At 44.5% G+C, this 23527-nt stretch overlaps 1 protein-coding gene across 1 annotated transcript; it reads left to right on the top strand.

Annotated features, from left to right (window-relative positions):
* Positions 1-9292: 9292 nt before the first annotated feature.
* On the top strand, positions 9293-17460 carry FAM43A (family with sequence similarity 43 member A). The gene has a single exon (XM_077487465.1). It carries the CDS (start codon positions 9418-9420, stop codon positions 10462-10464), a length of 1047 nt encoding a protein of 348 aa, XP_077343591.1. The 5' UTR covers positions 9293-9417; the 3' UTR covers positions 10465-17460.
* The last annotated feature ends 6067 nt before the right edge of the window (positions 17461-23527 follow it).

Below are 23527 nucleotides of genomic sequence, written 5' to 3'. Positions count from 1 at the left end.
ATAAGGACTGGTAACTTGGTATAGGGTGCTACGGTACATAGGCTTGAGTGCGGTACAGTCTGCTGTTCTGTAAGGACCGCTATCGGTCCACAATAGATAGGGTTGACGTGCACCACTGCTGACCGCTGCCCTATACTGCAGCAGTCCTTCAGCGGTATAGGGACTGACGTACAGTCTGCTAAACACTAATACACAACCTGCTTGGTCCACAAAAGTTCTTATAAGGACTGGTAACTTGGTATAGGGTGCTACGGTACATAGGCTTGAGTGCGGTACAGTCTGCTGTTCTGTAAGGACCGCTATCGGTCCACAATAGATAGGGTTGACGTGCACCACTGCTGACCGCTCACCTATACTGCAGCAGTCCTTCAGCGGTATAGGGACTGACGTACAGTCTGCTAATCACTAACACACAACCTGCTTGTTCCACAAAAGTTCTTATAAGGACTGGTAACTTGGTATAGGGTGCTACGGTACATAGGCTTGAGTGCGGTACAGTCTGCTGTTCTGTAAGGACCGCTATCGGTCCACAATAGATAGGGTTGACGTGCAGCACTGCTGACCGCTGCCCTATACTGCAGCAGTCCTTCAGCGGTATAGGGACTGACGTACAGTCTGCTAAACACTAATACACAACCTGCTTGGTCCACAAAAGTTCTTATAAGGACTGGTAACTTGGTATAGGGTGCTACGGTACATAGGCTTGAGTGCGGTACAGTCTGCTGTTCTGTAAGGACCGCTATCGGTCCACAATAGATAGGGTTGACGTGCACCACTGCTGACCGCTCACCTATACTGCAGCAGTCCTTCAGCGGTATAGGGACTGACGTACAGTCTGCTAATCACTAACACACAACCTGCTTGTTCCACAAAAGTTCTTATAAGGACTGGTAACTTGGTATAGGGTGCTACGGTACATAGGCTTGAGTGCGGTACAGTCTGCTGTTCTGTAAGGACCGCTATCGGTCCACAATAGATAGGGTTGACGTGCACCACTGCTGACCGCTGCCCTATACTGCAGCAGTCCTTCAGCGGTATAGGGACTGACGTACAGTCTGCTAAACACTAATACACAACCTGCTTGGTCCACAAAAGTTCTTATAAGGACTGCTAACTTGGTATAGGGTGCTACGGTACATAGGCTTGAGTGCGGTACAGTCTGCTGTTCTGTAAGGACCGCTATCGGTCCACAATAGATAGGGTTGACGTGCACCACTGCTGACCGCTGCCCTATACTGCAGCAGTCCTTCAGCGGTATAGGGACTGACGTACAGTCTGCTAAACACTAATACACAACCTGCTTGGTCCACAAAAGTTCTTATAAGGACTGGTAACTTGGTATAGGGTGCTACGGTACATAGGCTTGAGTGCGGTACAGTCTGCTGTTCTGTAAGGACCGCTATCGGTCCACAATAGATAGGGTTGACGTGCACCACTGCTGACCGCTCACCTATACTGCAGCAGTCCTTCAGCGGTATAGGGACTGACGTACAGTCTGCTAATCACTAACACACAACCTGCTTGTTCCACAAAAGTTCTTATAAGGACTGGTAACTTGGTATAGGGTGCTACGGTACATAGGCTTGAGTGCGGTACAGTCTGCTGTTCTGTAAGGACCGCTATCGGTCCACAATAGATAGGGTTGACGTGCACCACTGCTGACCGCTGCCCTATACTGCAGCAGTCCTTCAGCGGTATAGGGACTGACGTACAGTCTGCTAAACACTAATACACAACCTGCTTGGTCCACAAAAGTTCTTATAAGGACTGCTAACTTGGTATAGGGTGCTACGGTACATAGGCTTGAGTGCGGTACAGTCTGCTGTTCTGTAAGGACCGCTATCGGTCCACAATAGATAGGGTTGACGTGCACCACTGCTGACCGCTCACCTATACTGCAGCAGTCCTTCAGCGGTATAGGGACTGACGTACAGTCTGCTAATCACTAACACACAACCTGCTTGTTCCACAAAAGTTCTTATAAGGACTGGTAACTTGGTATAGGGTGCTACGGTACATAGGCTTGAGTGCGGTACAGTCTGCTGTTCTGTAAGGACCGCTATCGGTCCACAATAGATAGGGTTGACGTGCACCACTGCTGACCGCTGCCCTATACTGCAGCAGTCCTTCAGCGGTATAGGGACTGACGTACAGTCTGCTAAACACTAATACACAACCTGCTTGGTCCACAAAAGTTCTTATAAGGACTGGTAACTTGGTATAGGGTGCTACGGTACATAGGCTTGAGTGCGGTACAGTCTGCTGTTCTGTAAGGACCGCTATCGGTCCACAATAGATAGGGTTGACGTGCACCACTGCTGACCGCTGCCCTATACTGCAGCAGTCCTTCAGCGGTATAGGGACTAAGAGTTTTGTCACAGGGTCATTTAAAAAATGACATGCAGAGGAAGAGGCAGGCCCTTCCGCAGGGGTGGTAGGGGTAGGGCAGGAGCAACAGGCTTGAGCCAAAGTGGGAAGTTGCAGAAGGTGCGTTCAATTACTTTAAAGGATGCACCAGACTTGGTTGAGTGGCTCGCTCAGCCTTACTCTTCTGCACCCTCCTCATCCTCTCGATCTGCACCCTCTTCTTCACTCTCTGCTATGTGCACCCCCAAAGACACTACCACCAACAACACGACCACCACCACCACCACCACATACCTTCCGCTTGAGTCACTGGAATTATTTTCCGATCCATATCAAGAGGACATTTCTGATGCGCAGCCACTCTTGGTATTGGATCAGGAAGAGGAGGTAGCAACAAGCGCTACTCAGCAGTCTGACGCCAGTACCCAGATCAGCCCAAGGAGGAGGTTGGTCCCCGGTGTTGCTGCCTACTCCGAGATCTCTACTTATAGCGGTGGGGAAGGTGACGTTGATGATGACGTGTCTAGTGATGTCACGTGGGTGCCCACAAGAGAGGAAGAGGAGGGGAGTTCAGAGGGAGATATGGACCAGCAGATAGGGAGGAGAAGCAGCAATGACTTACATTGCACAGCAGGGACAAAGCAGACTGCAAATGTATCAGGAGCGAGTCATCGACCATGTACGGTCACATCTGGCGCTCCCAGGACACCGGCACATGGCTCCGCAGTGTGGGCTTTTTTTAACGTGTCCGCTGCTGACAATAGCGTTGCCATCTGCAATCTTTGCAGTCAACGCGTTAGTCGCGGTAAGCCCAATACTCACCTAGGGACGACCGCCTTAAGAAGGCACATGAGCAGCCATCACCGAGCCCAGTGGGAGCAACGGAACACACAAAGCCACACTGCAGGCTCTCACCGTCCAGCCTCGTCTTCTACTTCTCCTTCTCCTCTCTCCTCACAATTGTCCTCCACTCCACCTTCCATCACGCCAAGCTCACATTTTTCTGCAAAAAGGCAGGCTTCCGTGGGCCTAATGTTTGAGCGTAAAAAAATGATGATGCCGGATAACCCTCTTGCCCAACGGTTGGCGGCTGGCTTGTCAGAACTCATAGCCCGCCAACTACTGCCATATAAACTGGTGGACTCGGAGGCCTTTCGCAAATTTGTGGCCATTGGAACACCACAATGGAAGGTCCCAGGAAGGAAGTATTTCTCAGAGAAGGGCATCCCAGAGCTATATGGCCATGTTCAGCGGCAAGTGAATGTATCTCTGGCACACAGTGTCGGTGCCAAGATACATCTGACCACAGACACGTGGTCTAGCAAACACGGGCAGGGAAGGTATATCAGTTTTACTGCCCACTGGGTGAACCTTCTGACGGCCGTCAAGCATGTAACCCGTGGCACCCGTGTAGATTTGGTTTTACCGCCACGGATTGCATGCAGGCCTGACTCTTCTTCTCCTCCTCCTACTCCATCCTCCTCCCTCTCCTCCTCAGCTGCCTCCTCCTTTTCCGCTGCTAGCGTCTCTTCCACTGCACCGCCCAAGCTCCCCAGAACCTATTCCACATGCCAGGTGAGACGTTGCCATGCCGTGCTGCGTCTGTTGTGCCTGGAAGCAAAGAGCCACACTGGCCCGGCACTCCTTTCAGCTTTGCGTTCACAGGCAGATGAGTGGCTAACACCGCTCAATTTGACAGTTGGTAAAGTGGTGTGTGACAACGGTGCCAATCTGCTTAGCGCATTGAAACAGGGCAAAATCACGCACGTGCCGTGCATGGCACACGTCTTAAACTTGGTCGTGCAGCGATTCCTTGTCAAATACCCTGGGGTCCAGGACATCTTGCGGCAGGCAAGGAAAATCTCGGCCCATTTCAGAAGATCTTACACGGCCATGGCTCGCCTTGCTGACATTCAGCGGCGACACCATCTGCCGGTCAGACGTCTTATTTGCGATTGCCCGACGCGATGGAACTCAACCTTCTATATGCTTGATAGGCTGCTCCAGCAGAAACGTGCAGTTAACGTCTACCTGTATGAACTCTGCGAAAGAAACGGTTCTGGGGAGCTGGGTTTTTTTTCACCGCGCCAGTGGCTGCTCATGCGCGACACATGCAGACTTCTGCGGCCATTTGAGGAGATCACCAAACTGGTCAGTCGCAGCCATGGCGCCATCAGTGACATGGTACCTTATGCCTTCTTTCTGGAGCGTGCATTGCGTCGTGTCATTGATCAGGCTGTGGAGGAGCAGGAGCGGGAAGATGAGGAAGTCGCAATGCTGGATGAATTCCCAGGGGGGGCTACTCTATCTGAGACAAGTCAACAACAGGAGTCTGATGAGGAGTCAGAGGAGGATGGTGCCGGGGCGGATGAGCAGGAGCAAGAAGAGCATGCTTTAAACCTTTCTGGGATCCCTGTTGTGCGAGGATGGGGAGAGGAGAATGAAGAGGACGACATTATCCTGGATGATGAGCAGGAGCCAGGCCACCACACCGCTTCCACTTTAGTGCAAATGGGGGCCTTCATGCTCCAGTGTTTTAATAGGGACCCCCGTATAAAAAGCATGAGGGTCAAGGACCAGTACTGGGTGGCAACGTACTTAGACCCCCGGTACAAACACAAAATGGCGGAAATGTTACCGCCGTCGCAGAGGGCTGTCAGAATGCAGCACTTCCAGGCCTTGCTTCGAGAAATGCTGCATTCTGCTTTTGCGTGCGCTGGCAGAGGAGCAATTCCCACTCCCAGAGAAGGATTTGCGGGTACCAATCCAACAGCGCCTGCAAGAAGAGGCCGGTTTGAAGATGTGTTGGTGACTTCGGATATGAGGTCATTCTTTCAGCCGACCCATCGACAGGTGTCATCCGGATCCAGCATCAGGGAACGCCTAGACCGTCAGGTGTCCGACTACATTGGGTTAACGGCCGATGTGGACGCTCTGAGGAGTGATGAACCCCTAGACTACTGGGTGGGCAGGCTTGACCTCTGGCCAGAGCTTGCCCAATTTGCAATCGAACTGTTGGCTTGCCCCTCATCCAGTGTCCTGTCCGAAAGGACGTTCAGCGCAGCAGGGGGGATTGTGACCGATAAGCGTACTCGCCTAGCTCACCACAGTGTTAACTACCTCACATTTCTAAAAATGAATGAGGCATGGATCTCGGAGGAATTCAACACATGTGACCAGTAGACCATGTATATGTCTATAAACTATTTTTTTAATCAAGCACACAGACCTTCTTAATTCATTTGGCTCACTTCCTTGACCCAAAAAAGCACACCGTACTATATGCCCCTACCCTCCTCTTTGAAGAGGTTGAGCGGTGTCATATTTCTACTGGGGCTGCTTATGATATCCCTGTGCTGTGCTGACTTCCTCCTGGGGGTTCTTATTATGAAGGGATCACACTATCCCTGTGCTGTGCTGACTTCCTCCTGGGGGTTCTTATTATGAGGGGATCACACCATCCCTGTGCTGTGCTGACTTCCTCCTGGGGCTGCTTACGGTGCTGCTGTCAGTGCTGTATGTCACGGTGCTGCTGTCAGCGCTGTATGTCACGGTGCTGCTGTCAGCGCTGTATGTCACGGTGCTGCTGTCAGCGCTGTATGTCACGGTGCTGCTGTCAGCGCTGTATGTCACGGTGCTGCTGTCAGCGCTGTATGTCACGGTGCTGCTGTCAGCGCTGTATGTCACGGTGCTGCTGTCAGCGCTGTATGTCACGGTGCTGCTGTCAGCGCTGTATGTCACGGTGCTGCTGTCAGCGCTGTATGTCACGGTGCTGCTGTCAGCGCTGTATGTCACGGTGCTGCTGTCAGTGCTCTGTATTACGGTGCTGCTGTCAGATGCCTCTATCACGGTGCATGTGTCATTCCGGTATGTCACGCTGCTGGTGATCATCTCCTGCACCCTCTTCTTTGCCTACCCTGGTCCCTGACCTTCCCTCTCCTCCATTGCCTTCATTAGCTCCATAGTCCTGAATTGTTAGAACAATTTCCCAAATAAAATAAAAATGCTTGTAGTTATCGATCCCAAATTCACCTCATACATGTATTATGTCATTGTCCAGATGGTGGGACTACGTTTTACCCCCTAATAATTACCACGTGGCCGCAAATTCGACATGAAGGTTTGCAAAGTTCGCCTCCCATTGAAGTCAATGGGGCCCGCGGCGAACGGTCGGTTTCGCGAACGTTTGGGTCCGTTCGCATTTCGCGTTCGCGAAACGTCCCGTCGGAAGTTCGTCCATCACTATCCAACAATACACACCAAACTGTGCATGTGCAGAGTGACTCCAAAGGCTCTGTACTATCAGGAGATGGATTGGGGACAGTGGAAGAAGAGGAGGATCTGTGCATACAGGATATAACAGCCTTTTTACACAATGCAGAGGATTAACCCCTTATGTTCCACAGTAATAGCTATTCAATTTCTACTTGCGACTATTAAGCGGAAGCGGTCGTATGATATTCGGACCGTGTATGTACGGGCCATTAGTATAACAAGCATGCTTTACTGCATATACAGACTGATTTTACTGTTGTGGGTTTAGTAACACTTTATTGCATAGAATGCAATAAGATAAAAAAAATTCTGCTCTTACAATCACTTTAATCCTACAAAATCCCTGACTTTGTGCAAGTGTACAAGTGTTTTGCCCCATACACACGGTCAGAAATTCCGACGGAAAAAGTCTGATCGGATTATGTTGTCAGGAAATCTGATCGTGTGTGGGCTCTATCTGACTTTTTCTGTAAGAATTTCCAAAGGAAAAAGTTTGAGAGCTGGATCTAAATTTTCCAACAACAAAATCTGATCTGACTTTTTCCAATCGTGTGTAGTGAATTCCGACGCACAAAGTGCCACGCGTGCTCAGAAAAAATTTGGAGACGAAAGCTATTGGCCTTTTTTTAGTCCCATTGTACGTGGTTTACATCGCCTCGTTCTGAACGATCGGATTTTTGACAACTTTGTGCAACCGTGTGTATGCAAGACAAATTTTGGCCAAAATCCGTCGGGGAAAAATCCGAGGGATTTTGTTGTCGGAATGTCCGACCGTGCGTATGGGGCATAAGAACTGATGCTGGTTTTAAGCCAAAGGGTATTCACACCAAATATTGATTTTAGATTTTTCCTCCTTTGGCTCACTTTGCGTTTTGTAAATTGATAAAAAAAAAATCAACAATTTAAATATATCTTTTTACTTTACAGCATTTCTTCACATCTAAAACTTTTGCACAGTACTGATAGTGCATAAAATCTGCAACTATGTCCAACTTTTTTTTCATGCGTGGATTAATGCAGCATGTGTTTTCGTGCTGTGTGTATGGGCTCATTGATTACTTTAGTGCTGTGTTTAGACGTGTAGAAAACGATCTGCTAACCTTCCCCTGTCCCTACCCCTTTTTATAGTACAAATAGGGGTAGAAAATATGTTCACTTACTTTCTTCAGGGAATACCAAGCCATATAGACGGACCCTAGCCCTGATTGTAGTTTATAATCCATTATTGTTTCATAATACCTTATATTATTATTTAATCATTACCCCCTTTTTAGCATTTAGCGTCCATATTTATACCTGATTATTGATATTATAATTGTAATGTAATTTCTATTTTGTATATATATATTTTTTTTAATATGAATATTCTAAAACAACACATAATTTATTATATAATCTCTCATTATATAATATAATTTATCGTTATTTTACTAGCTCTTATTTACACAAGAAGTTTTTTTGTATGCTTTGACTTTATCTTGTGAAACTTTTTTTTTTTTACAATACTGACTGAGGCTGGATTCACACCTATGCATTTTTAGCGCTTTTTGCATTTTGCAGATTTGCACTACAGAACATGTTCCATAGGAAACAATGTTAAATGGACTGTAGTGCTAATCTGCAAAATGCAAAAAGCACTAAAACTGCACAGGTGTGAATCCAGCCTTAAAGCGGTTGTATAGTCATTTTTATGACTTTTACCTACAGGAATGCCTATAATAAGTATGGTTTAGGAGATATTCCCCTCGCAATGTGCCGCTGACTGCAGCGGCGCATGCGCACAGGGGATTCTTGGCTGAAAGTCCGGCAGACGCCGGACCCTGCCGGGATGAAATCTCCCGCTCGCATGCTAGGGAATGATGATATCGTGGCTCCGGACACTCACAGCACCGGAGCCGCGATACCCGGAAGAAACGCAGAGGGAACATGTCAGCTCCCTAGGCGTGGATCGTGCCAGATGTCGGGGTCTCGTTCTAAGGTAGGTATTTCATAATGAGCTAGTATGCGGTGCATACTAGCTCATTATGCCTTTTCCTTTGCAGGTCAGGAAAAAAAAAAAACTTCAGTGGGTTTACTACCGCTTTAAGATGGCCATACACCTATAGATTATCTGAAGATTTTCTATGGTTAGATGGAAAAAGTGCAACAGATTTCTCCATGTTCGCTAAACTGTGTGGATGGAGGAATCTCCCACTTTTTCCATCTAACCATAGAAAATCTGCAGATAATCTATAGGTGTATAGTCAGCATTATTGTAATTTATTATAATCTATAAAATAAAATGATTCAACAAGAAAACGATCTGCTGTAGGCATCTAAATGTAGCCAGCCCTGACTCAGCACCATGCCAGGACCTTCTGCTCTTGGATCCCATCCTAGTATTGTCCAGATCTGTCTGATAACACTAATGATTGTCAGCTCCTATGACCCTTGTGTCTTTTCTCTGGTGTCATTTCTATTTATTGTAGTTCCTCTTCATAGGGTTTAAAAAAATAGAGCTCCTATGAATAGGTGCTTGTGTGGTCATGGTAAGCAGAGTGTTAATGGGGAGTAGTATGTTCCATTGTGTGGCCTCCCCTGCTCTGTAGTGGGAGATGGTTTGTTCCAGGCTATATGTAACAGTGCAGCGCTGTGGAGCTCAGAGATGGGAAGGGGGAGTCCCAGCAGTGGAAGGTGTCGGAGTGGTGGTGCTGATGATCGGCATGCAGTGACAGCTCTCCCCTACACCAAGCGATGCAGTGAGGACGATCGCACCTCGCCCTCCCATACACAGACATGTTGCCCTGGAAAAAGAGCAAGTTCGACCTGATCGAGGAGGACAGCAAGCAGAGCAAGCAGAAGGGCTATGCGGTGAGCCTGAACTACAGCGCCCTGACCTCGCTGGCCAAGTCTTGCCCGGAGGGTGCCCTCACCAGGGTGGGCAGTATGTTTAAATCGAAGAGGAAGAAGATCAAGATCACCGGGGAGGACCCTACCTACACAGTGCTCTACCTGGGCAATGCCACCACCCTGCAGTCCAAGGGGGACGGCTGTACCGACCTGGCCGTGTGTAAGATCTGGAGTAAGAGTGAGATGGGCAAGCATGGCACTAAGATGAAACTGACGGTCAGTGCCCAGGGTATCCGCATGGTACACATGGAGGACAAAGCCAAGCGGCCAGGCCACCTGTACCTACTGCACCGGGTCACCTACTGTGTGGCCGACCCCCGCCTGCCCAAGATCTTCGCCTGGATCTACAGACATGAGATGAAGCACAAGGCGGTGATGCTGCGCTGCCATGCCGTGCTGGTGTCCAAGCCGGAGAAGGCCAAGGCCATGGCACTGCTCCTCTACCAGACCTCCGCCAACGCCCTGGCAGAGTTCAAGAGGCTGAAAAGGAGGGAGGATGCCCGGCACCAGCAGCAGCAGCTGATCGGGGAGCACAACATCCCCCTCGTCCCCCTCCGCAAACTCCTCAATGGTCAGTGCTGCTACAAGCCGCCGGTGGAGAGGAGCCGCAGCGCCCCCAAGCTGGGGTCCATCACTGAGGATCAGCAGGGGGAAGAGGAGGAGGAGAGGGCGATGAGCTTCGAGTGTGAGGATGTGCTGGACGCTGGGGGAGGGGGGGATGAGGAGCAGGACAAGCAGGAACTGGCACAGCTTATCAGTGACCTGGGGGAGCTTAGTCTGGGCAATGACCTGCAAACCCTCAAAGCTGACCTCAGGGTCACCAGACTGCTGTCCGGGGAGAGTACGGGCAGTGAGTCCTCCATAGACAGCAACCAGGAGAATGGACATATTTGCAATGGTTTCCAGGAGTGCAGGGTGCTTGAGACTGTATGAGCAAGGGGGTGGGGTGGGTGGGGTAACAAGAACAACAACCCTTGGGGCATCCTCCATGTGTGGAGGACAATTACACCATCTCTGGGGACATACTCCATGTGTGGAAGACAAGAACACCATCAATGGGGACATCCTTCATTTATGGAGGACAATGACACCATCCCTGGGTGTATACTCCATGTGCGAGGACAAGAACGCCATCCCTGGGGACATCCTCCATGTATGGAGGACAATGACACCATCCCTGGGTGTATACTCCATGTGGGAGGACAAGAACACCATCCCTGGGGACATTCTCCATGTATGGAGGACAATGACACCATCCCTGGGGACATCCTCCATGTGTGGAGGACAAGGACACCATCCCTGGGGACATTCTCCATGTATGGAGGACAATGACACCATCCCTGGGGACATCCTCCATGTGTGGAGGACAAGGACACCATCCCTGGGGACATTCTCCATGCATGGAGGTCAAGAACACCATCCCTGAGACATGCTCCATGGCAGGAGGACCATGGGCAATGACACCATCCCTGGGACATACTCTGTGGCAGGAGGACCACCATAGACAGTGACATCATCCCTGGAGCATAGTGATTGTCAGGAAGGCATGATTGACATCATCCCTGGGACATACTACGGCATCCAAATGGCATTTTAGAAACCATGCACCTCCATACCAATATCAAGAACGCATTAAACAATGACAGCATCCCAGGGATATACTGATATTAAGAGGACCATAAACAATGACACCGTCCCTGGGGCATAGTGATGTCATGAAGGCATTAAAGCCATCATCCCTGGGACATATGACTGCATCCTAATGGCATTGTAGAGACCATGCGCCTCCATACTGTTATCAAGAAGGCATTAGACAAAGACAGCATCCTTGGGACATACTGATATTAGAACATAGACTGACCACATGCCTGGGACATACTGATATTAGGAAGACTGTAGATCCCCAGAAACATACTGACCATAGACAATGGCTATCCCTGAATCCTAGTGATGTTAGGAAGACCATAGAAAATGACCGCATCCTGATGGGGTCCTAGAGACCACGAACCTTCATACATGAACAGGCTGATGTCAAATTCATTTTAGACAATGACAGCATGTTGATTGATTCATAGGGACTGTGCACCTTCATGCATACAAGAATGTACTAATGTCAGGAATATCTTAGACAATGATAGCATTTTAATGGGGTCCTGCAGCTCATGCAGCTCTGTACATTCAAGAACTGTGTGCACTTCTATATATACAACACACAAGAACATACTGACATCAGAAATACCTTTGAACAATGACAGCATCTTAATGGGGGTCCTACAGATTGTGCACATCTATACATACATGAACACACTGACATCAGGAGTACCTTTTATACAATGACAGAATCCTGATGGCACCTTAGAGACTTTGCACCCCTCCAGGACTGCCAGAGACATGCAGTTCTAACTCCTCTACAGATATCACCCCCCCTTGCAGAGAGTACAAAAGGATGTTCTGACATGGAAGGGAAAACAATGCATATCTATGATTGCAGAAGATGATCTGGCAGATGCACTGTTATGGTTAATATGTACTGTGACTGACTTTTGACATATGGGTGAATGCATTTACAGTACTGCATAGTGTGCATGTGTTGTATGTATTATTTTTGAAAGGTATATGTTGATGCTGTTTGTGCCACACATTTTGTGCTGTTCAGGGGTAAGTTCTTCTGGAGGTTGTGCGCTGTGGGCATGCATGTGTTAAGCTGGTCATACACGTATTGATTTCTTTCAGTCAGCCTGCAGACTGAACAAAAGAAATCTAAGAGATTCCTCCATTAGCCCTAAACTGTGCAGAATACCAGAACGGTGCCTGCGTTTGATTGGATGCAGATGTGATTTGGCTGACACGTTTCCTCCTGGTTCTTTTGACAACATTTAATTGAAAAATCAACTTTTTGACAATCCATGTGATGCTCGCAGGGCCACCCACAGAGCTAAATTTGGTGATTCTGCAGAAACCATCTGCAATTCAATGCGTGTATGGCATTTAGGCTATAGAGAATCAGTGGGATATTATATTCCCAGGCTATTTCCCTCAAACTGTTCTACTTCTGTCAAAGTGCATAGTTTGGAGGAATTATAGAACTGCATGTAAATGGCTGACACATGCTTCCACATATACACAATTGAACTGTGATGAACATCTGATGCTCCCTCTTATGCCTTGTACACACGGTCAGACATTCCGACCACAAAATCCGTCTGATTTTTTTTTTTCAGACGGATTTTGTCCGAAACTGGTGTTGCATACACACGGTCGGACAAAGTTGTCGGAAAATCATTCATTGCGTAAGACGGGACTACGTAGAGGCTAGTAGCCAATAGCTTTGGTCTCGTAAGTTGATCTGAGCATGCGTGGCACTTTGTCCATCGGATTTCTGTACAAACGATCGTAAAAAGTCTGATCAGATTTTTTTTGTCGGAAAATTTCCGTCTGAATTTCCAATGGAAAAAGTCCGATAGAGCCCACACACGATTGGATTTTCCGACAATATAATCCAATCGGACCTTTTCCATCAGAATTTCTGACCGTGTGTACAGGGAATTAATCCAGTTTTACTGAGAGCTGTGTCCATGCCAGATTAATGTTATTATTATTATTATTATTTTTTTTTGGGGGGACTTGTGTGCAATGTCTCTCACTTTCCAAATTCATAGCGTTCAAGCCCCGCAGGTGCACAGTGAAAAAACATGTGGTATGTTTAATAAGCACTTTGTGGCCTGGTGTATGTTCCTTAACTAGAATGGTGCCAGCACCTTCTGTTTCGATCAGTATTGCCTGTAATGTTGTTTAATTCTTCTTGTATTTAAACATTTAACCAAGATCAAAGAGATTTAGAACATAATGGATGACATCTTTGGGCAGTAGCACACTAGAGTTTGTAGTAATTCTAGTGGTTGAGGAACCCTCCAGAAGTGTATGGTCCAAAACTGATCCATCCAAGACGTGTGTGTGCCCTAGTTGACTCTGCTGCTAAATTGGAAGACCAGGGATTTTCCCAAATGTAGGTGACCCATCCAAGCTGTGCTGACACGTTCATACCCACCTTGATTATTTTATTCTAATTGTTAATCCAGAAGCAGACATTTTCTGGCAGTCGTACAGAAGCAGCACTTTATGAGCAGTATCTTTCCAGCTGCTGTTTGTTAGGTTCTGGGCTCACGTTCAGGGTTGTATGAAAGGAAAAAAAGTGATGCCGGGAAGTCAAGCGGGGCCATGCACAAGATTTATTTTTTCCATGTCTACTTCCTGTTTTGTTCTTGGCTTAGTGCGATATTTGCACATAGAACTGTGGTGGGGTGAGGCATAAGATGAATTATTGCCAATCTGCTCCTTGACCAGGTACACTAATACATAGCAGCTGAAAGGTAAGCAGCACATGGCAGACCAAGTGCTTCAGCTAATCACAGCTTAATCTGCCCTCTCAGCCACCCTCTAGTAGCGGAATCTGAAGAGGTAATCGTTTATAGTGGTTCTGCTGTTGACTACAGAATGGATACATTCACAAACTCTTCCCCGGTCATGTTTTGTCTTGATTTAAAATTTAGTGCTACATAAAATAATTAGCCTGCTGTTTTAGACTGCTAAATATATGTCAGCACTACTCATTCTATCCATTGTTGAAGAAGAGCAGCTAAATTTTATTAATGTTCTGATCGGTCATGCCAAAGACCATTTGCTATATGTTACTGCGGCCTTTCATGACTATGGGGGTTATTTACAAAAGGCAAATCCACTTTGCACTGCAAGTGCACTTGGAAGTGCAATCGCTCTAAATCTAAGGGGTAGATCTGAAATGAGGGGAAGCCCTGCTGATTTTATCATCCGTGGGCATGCTAAAATGCTGTTTTTAATTTTCCTTGCATGTCCCCCTCGGATTTACAGCGACTTTACTTCCAAGTGCACTTTCAGTGCAAAGTGGATTTTCCTTTAGTAAATAACCCCCTATGTATACTATTGTGTAGGAAAACCTGTGTGGCTTTGGACTGAGGGTACACTTTTTAGGGCTTGTACACACAGGGGCCGATTTACTAAAGCTGGATAGTGTAAAATCTGGTGCAGCTCTGCATGTTAGCCAACAGCTTCTTCAGCTTGTTCAATTAAGCTATGACAAAAAAAAAATGGAAGCTTATTGGTTTCTATGCAGCGCTGTACCAGATTTTGCACACTCCAATTTTAGTAAATCAACCCCACAGTGTCTGTTGAGCTGTATTTTTCTGCACATCACCGCAAACATATGGGGGGTTATTTACTAAACAAAAGTCCCCTTTGCACTGCAAGTGCACTTAGGAGTAAAGTTGCTGTAGATCCGAGGGGGACATGCAAGGAAAATAAAAAAACAGCATTTTAGCTTGCACATGATTGGATGATAAAATCAGCAGAGCTCCCCCTCATTTCAGATTTACAGAGACTGCACTTCCAAGGGCACTTGCAGTGCAAAGTGGATTTGCCCTTCGTAAATAACCCCCCATGGTGTGAATACGGGACCTAGAAAACAATTGCTTTTGGCCTGTTCACGCCATCTGATTGCGGTTGTGTGCAGAAAAATGTAGCTCAATGGATATGGCGTGAACAAGCCCGTACTGTAACAGAAGCTACCAGCAGAGAGGATTTATTCATTGGATCTTTAGGCCATCAAATTTGTATTCACATTGAATTCAGACTGGTGAAAAATGTGGTTGGCTTGTTTGAGGAATTGATACAGTTTTGCTACGCTGTTACATTCCTTATATAAAACAACTGATACATTTTATCCTTCTCTTATTTCTACCCTGATGAAGAAATCTATTTCTCAATAACACTGGATTAAACAGATGTATCTGTTGCCTGTAATCACCTCTAAACAAGAAAAAGCAGAATTTGGTCAAGAATGCTCAAAAGTTTAATGAGGTCACAGGATTGATGGCAGGACAATATGGGAAAAGAATACATAATCAACATTTCAAGGCCATGAAAACCTTTTCTCAAGGTATGTCACCCACGTGGCCTTGAAATGTAATGTGTTCGTATTTTTTATTTTTTTTCCTGCCATCAATGCATTATCTCCTCAATAAACCTTTTGAGATTTATTTATTGAGTACTATGAAGTACTTTCTTCTTATGAATCATCAATGGCTATGCACTCCCAGCTAGTGAAGGCAAGGTTTATGTACTTAATGGATTTATTAGCCAATAATAACCTTTCACAATTTCAGTTTTTTTTATTAATGGACAGGGGAAAACATCTCAGAAATCCAGCTTCCATACCAAATGTCTGCTGTTCTCTGCTTTAGACCTACAAGTACCCCAGTAACCTAATTTTATAAGCGTCTAAGAAGTGCCTAAGACAAGTGGTGTGTTTACTATGCTTATTGTTAGATATGCAGTAGAACATCTGTAAAACTGGGTATTTTGGGCAACAGAGGGGTTTTATGGCATTTAGTTTAATGAGGAAGGTAAATGATCAAATATAGCGATTTTTATTTTTATTTTTTTCCTCGTTTTCTGTAGCTGAATCTGTAAATTTGTATGGTTCTTAAGTAACCCTTGGGTTTTCTTAAGGGAATTTCCAATGACCCATTTGAGTCTGTTTAATAAGGAAGATGAATGTGTAATAGTCCATAGTGATCAGTTGATCCTATATTTGTATGGTCAGATCAGTAAAATTGTATGGTTCTTATAGGGAACACCTAGGTTTTCTTGCAGGAAGTTAAATGACCCTGTTGGGTCTGTTTAGTAAGGAAGATGAATACATAATAGCCTGAGTTGGTTGCTATAGATTATTATGCATTCGTAATCCTTAGTAAACAGACCCAATGGGGGGTGATTTCCTGTACAAAAACTCAGGTTTGGTCTCTAAGGACCATCCAATTTTCCTGATCTGACTATAGGAAAGACTCAATTGTTCACCTTTAATTATTTCCTATTGTCAGATCAGACACATTGGATTGTCCTTAAAGGCCAAACTTGGGTTTTTGTATGGGAAATGACCCCATTGGGTCTATTTAGTAAGGAAGATGAATGTGTAATAGTCCATAAGGACCAGTTAAGGCTATAGTCAGATCAGTAAAATTCGATTTGGTTCTTATAGGCAACACCAGTGTTTTCTTACAGGAAAGTTAAATGACCCATTGGGCCTGTTGAGTAAGGAAGAAGAATGTGTAGTAGTCTATAGCAGTTGTCATCAACCCTGTCCTCAGGGCCCACTAACAGGCCAAGTTTTATGTATTACCTTGGGGAGATGTAGACTAGAATAGTGCAATCACTGAGCAGCAAATGATATCACCTGTGATGTATTTCAGTTATCTTGCAAACCTGGCCTGTTAGAGGGCCCTGAAGACAGGGTTGATGACCACTGGTCTATAGTAACGGAGTTGATTTCTTATATTCAGATCAGTAATTAAAAAAAATAAAAAAACTCAAGTCATCCACAAAGCTGTTTAAAGCGTATCCCATAACACACTGTAGTAGCATCTAACAGAAGAAGCTCATTAGTCTACTTGGAGGTTTGTTTCCTGCCAACTTGGTAAATGTGTTCATGCCTCTGCAGCCTGCCACCACCTGCCAAAACTCCACCAAAAATATTCTTGGAGAATTGGTACATTTTAAATGTTTACACATCTTTTTTTGTTGTAGTATTATTATTTTTTTTAACTAGCCCACTGGGATACTTCTGTTTTATTTCATTACATTCCATTATGGTTTTTGTAATACTTGCACTGTTGTGAAGTACCTTGCCAGTGTTTCATATGTGTAAATATATAGATATTGTACATACGTCACATAAATATAAATGTTATCTTTGCTGTGCAAAAGACCAATATGTTGTTTGTTCACTTGTACATATTTTGTGTATATAATTATTTTTCTTTGTTTTTTAAAAGACATCACTGTTATGATGTTTGTTTGCACACCTGGAAAATATAATAAAAAAACTAATTTAAGATATATATATTTTTTTCTTCCATGTACAGTAATAATGTATTCAAAAGAATCCTCAAGTCCTAACATATAGACTCCAATACCTGGAGGAGGTACCAGTGCCTTAAATCTTGTGCACACACACGCACACACACACACACACGCACACACACACACTTTATTATAAAAACCTGGTGTGCCCCTTGCACACAATACAAAAATCAAGTGACAGATTGCCCGACGTTGTTTGTTTACTAGTCGCAAGTTACTAAAGTCCCGAAAATTCTCGTATGACAGAATAAAAAATCGGAAGTGTTGTAGTGTATTTTTACTGTATTTTTGGGTGTCAACTGTACTGACTAAATGAAAATTGTATGATCTAGTATCGTACAAGGAAAATTTTCGTGCTTGTCCGATTGAATAATGCTGGATGAACTGTCGTGATCGGCTGTACTAATGATCCGATTATCGTACGATCGCATTGAAAGCTTTATATTTCATCCGATTTTTCAGATCGTGTGTACGGGCCTTAAAGTGACCATAAAGACAATTACTAAAAATGAAACCATATCAGAAAAGCCATGCATATAATATTAATACATATGTCCTTTATTGAAACCAATACATAAAACTAATTAAAATGTTTTGTTCAAAACATATTGTACATAAAACAAATATCTGTACTCTGGATTCTTACTTCAACTTAAAACAATCCTTCATAAGTTACTGTATATAGATTTCTAATTTAAAAAATGTAATATATATAAATAGAGGATGGTTGATTCCATTAAGAACGCCCAATGTTCAATTGCTGCAAAAGGATCAAAGCCCCACATGCTCAAGGGGCACCAACAACAAACATTCATGGTGGAAGTAAATTTAACAGTCCTGGTCCCATGTCCCAGAGGAGTGGGGGTTAGGTCAAAGAGAAGAGGCCCGCCTGGCTGCATCAGAGGCTAAACAACTTACCTGTATACATGTATAGTAAATGACAGAAATGGTTAGTGGTTGTCTACGCTTCCCCTGACTGGTTCCAGAATCAAATTGTTCCTTTTTTTTCCCTGACTTATATTCCTATGGTTTACAGCATAATGTCACAGCAGGACAGCATTTCTGTTTGGCCTTATTTGCACTTGCAGTTAGGGTTTTTAACTGCTCCTCCTTAAGCTGCAAAGGCACTGGATGGGGTGTACAAATCATCAACCCCCCCCCCCCCCATGTTTGGCAGGCACCACAACCCCATTGAGGGGCGGCACAACAGTGTGGCTTTTTAGGTGCTAAAACAGGCAGTGAGGAGAGGACATATTGCCTCCTGAGCACCGGTCAAAATCCCCCTAAAGAGTAACTGGCAGAGGACACTGCAAGTGTAAATGAGTCCTTAGTGTTCATACTATGGTTACACTTTAATGCCCCATACACACAGTTGGACATTCCAACCCAAAAATCCATCAGATTTTTTCAGACGGACTTTGGCTGAAACATGTCTTGCATACACATGGTCACACAAAGCACAAAGCTGTCGGGAAATCCAACCGTTCGGAATGAGGGGACGTACAAAACGTACGACGGGACTATGTAGAGGCCAATAGCTTTCGTCTCCAAATTTTTTTCTGAGCATGCTTGGCACTTTGTGCGTCTGAATTGTCTACACAGGATCAGAAAAAGTCTGATTGGATTTTGTTGTTGGAAAATGTTAGATCCAGCTCTCAAACTTTTTCAGTCGGAAATTCCGACAGAAAAAGTCCGATAGAGCCCACACACAATCTAATTTTCTGACAACATAATCCGATCTGACTTTTTCCGTTGGAATTTCCGACCGTGTGTATGGGGCATTAAAGGGGCTTTCACCAAGCAAAATACTCATGTGATCAGGCTCTGATGGAAACCCATATTTCAAGTACTAATTTAGGACTGTTAAGCTGGCCATACATTATACAATTTTCTTGTTCAATTTCCTTCTGATTTACCTTCAACCATGTAGTACAAGGGCGTATCTCTTTACATACAAATTGAAAGTTTAGGTTTGACCTCATACTGTATGTTTTTGGTAAAATCAAAAGAAAATTGTATAATGTATGACCAGCCTTAAATGCATCAATGTGTTATAAATGCATCAAAACCACTCATATGAATGTACTTTATGATGTACATTGTACTGCAGTGTAAACTGCATTGCAATGATATATAAACATTTGGCAAAGCATGTTCATTTGTGTTTTGACACATTTTTATGGATTTCCAAAGAAAACGCACCAGTCCATAAACACAGCTGTACCAAAAAATGGCAACCACCCCAACTTATAACTAGCCTTTGCAGTAAAGTGCACATTGAAGGGCAACACGCATCACAAACATAAAAAAAGTTTTCCCAGCTAGCCTTCAAATTAACACTGTGCATCATCAGTTCACGGTAAAAACAAAACCCTTTTTTTTTTACTGTGAATTGCTAGACAGGGCCAATTTAGTTGTTTTGCAGATTGGCTGGTAACCGTGCTGGGAAATCTCTTTTTTTTTTTTTTTTTTTTGGTCAAAAACACAAGTTTGAATAGTTCCTATAAAGCAGGGGTCTCAAACTGGCGACCCTCCAGCTATTTTGCAAAACTACAAGTCTCATGAGGCATTGCAAGGCTGACAGTTACAAGCATGTTTCCCACAGGCAGAGGCATGATGGGACTTGTAGTTTTGCAACAGTTGGAGGGCTGCTAGTTTGAGACCCCTGCTATAAAGCCTAAGTTTTTTTTTTTTTTTAAATCAGCATAAGGAATGGTACTTACATTTAATGTGTAGTGTCTTCACACTCAATGACATAGTGGAAATATTACCACTTCTACCCACCCCATCCAATGGCCTGAAGCCATATTCTTGATACCAGTGCTGGACCTGCTTCAAGCACTCATCAAAAGTATCAACTATGCCCGGCCTTTCCGCCCCCTCCTCTATTCATAGACATGGTACTTTAACATCCATGAATGAAAAGAAATCTATAAATGAAGGACAGGCAGATGAATGAAACAGTCACCTCCTCCATTTATAGATCACTTTTCATTTGCATCCTTGAATGTAAAGCTGTGCATAGACATGAGAAAAGAATCATCAAATTGAACCATTTTCAGCTGGGCCGACTATCTCCTGTTAGCGCCACTAGGTGCCTTTGTTTGCATTTCAAGTGATAGATTTGCTTTCTTTCCACCTTCTGATAGACATATCTCCTGTTATGTATCCTCCTCCATGTTACTGGCCCCTGTACGGGTGATTTCTATTTCCAGAAACACTTTAAAAAAAGTAAAAGGTAAAAACAAAAATTACGCAACCATTTACTTTATACATTCACAGCAAATGTATGTGAAATTGTGATATCATTTGTTAAATGTCTAATATAAAATACAGTATTGGGAATAACATTTCTACTAGCTTTCACATTTGTTATTGCTCTTGAAATGTGCCATATTGTGTGGCTTACTATAAGGTGTTTTGATTTTAATTTTTTTTTGTTGTAGAAGTTGGTTTGGAATAGTTGGGTTCGTTTTTGTTTATTTTCTTGTGATGTGTTATTGAAATAAAAAATTGGGGTGGTGGAAAATTTGTAGTTTGAAGTGTTAAAGGTTAACTGCACCTTTTGCACCATTCTGCATGGTACAATCCCCAAGATAGTGTGCAAAGATTTTTCTTTTCCCAGTTACTATCGCTTCTGGGGCACCGCCGGCGTAGCCGCATCATTCATTCACGGAGATCTGTGAATGAATGAGCTACAAGTACAATCTGTCACCATGGTAGGCATACTTGTAGTTATCAATGGAACACAAGAGCTGTGATCACTACACTCATGGTTCAGTGACACGTCTCCAACTCTCCAACTGAAATCCTGTACATCTGTATGGACCTTAAGGTGGCGGAGTCTTTTGGAGCCTAGAATTGCACCCGGGACCCCACTGTTTGCAGTTGCAGGTTCATTTGCAAAAAATAATAAATGCATTTTTTTCCTGCAAATGGATGTGGAGTTGGCCTTTAACCTGATTTCCTTTTCCCTGTCCTGCAAGTCAGTGAGCTAAATATTCCATGTCTCTCCCAGCTTCCTCTACTGCCAGTATATGTATGTTAGGAAGGAGGCAATTCTCTATGGGAATTTTTATGACACGATGGAGGAGAAGGTTCTCATAGCATCTCCCTCTGCTGATCTGCAGGACTGCAGACATTGGGGGTTATTTATGAAAGGCAAATCCACTTTGCACTACAAGTGCAACGTGCACTTGAAATTGCACTGAAAGTGCACTTGGAAGTGCAGTCGCTGTATACGGGGACATGCAAGGAAAATAAAAAACAGCATTTTAGCTTGCACATGATTGGATGATAAAATCAGCAGAGCTTCCCCTCATTTCAGATCTACCCCTCAGATTTACAGCGACTGCACTTCCAAGTGCACTTTCAAGTGTAGTTTGCACTTTTAGTGCAAAGTGGATTTACCTTTCGTAAATAACCCCCATAGAGATGCAGACATAGAGATGAATCAAATTCACGACACTCACACCCCTCTATGTAATAGTGGAAAGAAGACATTGGAAATACAATAACTGCAATGGCTGCAAAGTGCAGGCTTTGGGCCTGTTATGCTCACTTTAGTATCATTACTTAGTATGTTAGCAATCTGGACAAAAAGTTAGCAGTTTGTGAGTTCCAACTTTCCAGATACAACTGTGTATTTGTTCTAGGTCAGCTACTTAGTAGACCGAGAAGCCTAGAGCTCATTTGATGTGTTTTTATATATGGAGCTGGCAGAAGTCCTTAGATCTCCATGGATAGCGATAACTGTAATCCCATGTCTAGGTCCAGCAGCACTCTGATTGCAAGTGAAAGGACAGCTTTAGGAGCTATGCAGGGTCTACTAGATTGTACAGAGAAGGAGAAAGTCGAGTGATGAGCTGATCTGTATGCTGCTGTTTTATTATTATACAATGGTAAGCTAGGATGGCAACACACAGAAGAAGTGAATGGAGGAATTCCCACCCCTCCCCCACCAGAACATTGTATTCAGAGACTTGTCAGACTACACTGATCAGCATCTGCAACTCTTGATCAAGAAAAAAATGACCAACATATCTCTTCAATAGAAATGGATGAAGCAATCGACTTCTGTCAATGGCAGGGACGGCCATCTCTACCAAATTGTGTGTGGTCAGGGGTAGCCACACACTGATCTAAATTCAGCCAGCGTCAAGCATCGATAACTGTATGGCCAGCTTACAAAAAGTCCCAAAGCAGGCTTCAAATGTAGTGTAATTTGCAGAGATATAGGGTAGCACAGGATTTGATTGTGTGGTCTGGCAGGAGTTTCTTGATCACAAGACTGGCTGAACAGAAAAAGAAATCCTGTAAAAATTCAGGACACTTTTGCACTGCTGGTAAAATGTGTATTACAACCAATCCACAATAATATGCAAACAGCAGCGGGGTGAATTGTGGTGTCATTCATTTTAATTTGCATCCGAATGCTCTATTATAGTAGCTGGTGATGCAGCTGTCTTGCATTGTACAACACATATGCTGTTGTTTATGGTGCACTACATTAAAAAAAGTGTTGCATCCAATTTGTCCTAATGCAGTGCATTTGCAATTATTCACCATTTCTCACTACAACAGTGCTCAACAGAGGCTGGATGTGGCCCTTTGCTTGCTTTTATTTGTCCCTTGGGACACTTTTCCTCCCACTGACTCCAACTATGGTGCACAGTTTCTCCCACTGACACCAATAATGGGACACTATTGCTCCCCCTAATGCCAAAGATTCACTGTTTACTCCCACTGAGACCAGGACAATTTCTACCCCCACTGGCCATAGTACAGCCCCCCTAAAGTCTGAAAACTGGCCATTTGCTTAGAAAGTTTGGAGACCCCTGCTCTAGAACAGTATTACTAGCAGCATATAAAAGGTCTTTTCCTTTAATGACTCTCCTCCTGTGACACTCCTTTCCGCTTCCCCAAACTTCCAATCGCACTCAGTAAACATCACTCACTGCCAATCTTAGAACTGGTTGGGGGAGCAGTACAATGATTGGCAGAGTTTGCTGTACCTGTTTCAGCTTTAGGGCTCATTCACATA

The sequence above is a fragment of the Lithobates pipiens genome, unplaced genomic scaffold (assembly GCF_037356315.1).
Source record: "Lithobates pipiens isolate NorthernLeopardFrog02 unplaced genomic scaffold, aLitPip1_a1.2 Scaffold_18, whole genome shotgun sequence".
Taxonomy (NCBI): Eukaryota; Metazoa; Chordata; class Amphibia; order Anura; family Ranidae; genus Lithobates; species Lithobates pipiens.
The sequence above is the reverse complement of the archived record's forward strand: the minus strand, read 5'-3'. Positions and strand labels throughout refer to the sequence as shown.

Coding starts and splice junctions, on each gene's coding strand:
- FAM43A (XM_077487465.1), top strand. CDS start 9,418: ATGTTGCCCTGGAAAAAGAGCAAGTTCGACCTGATCGAGGAGGACAGC.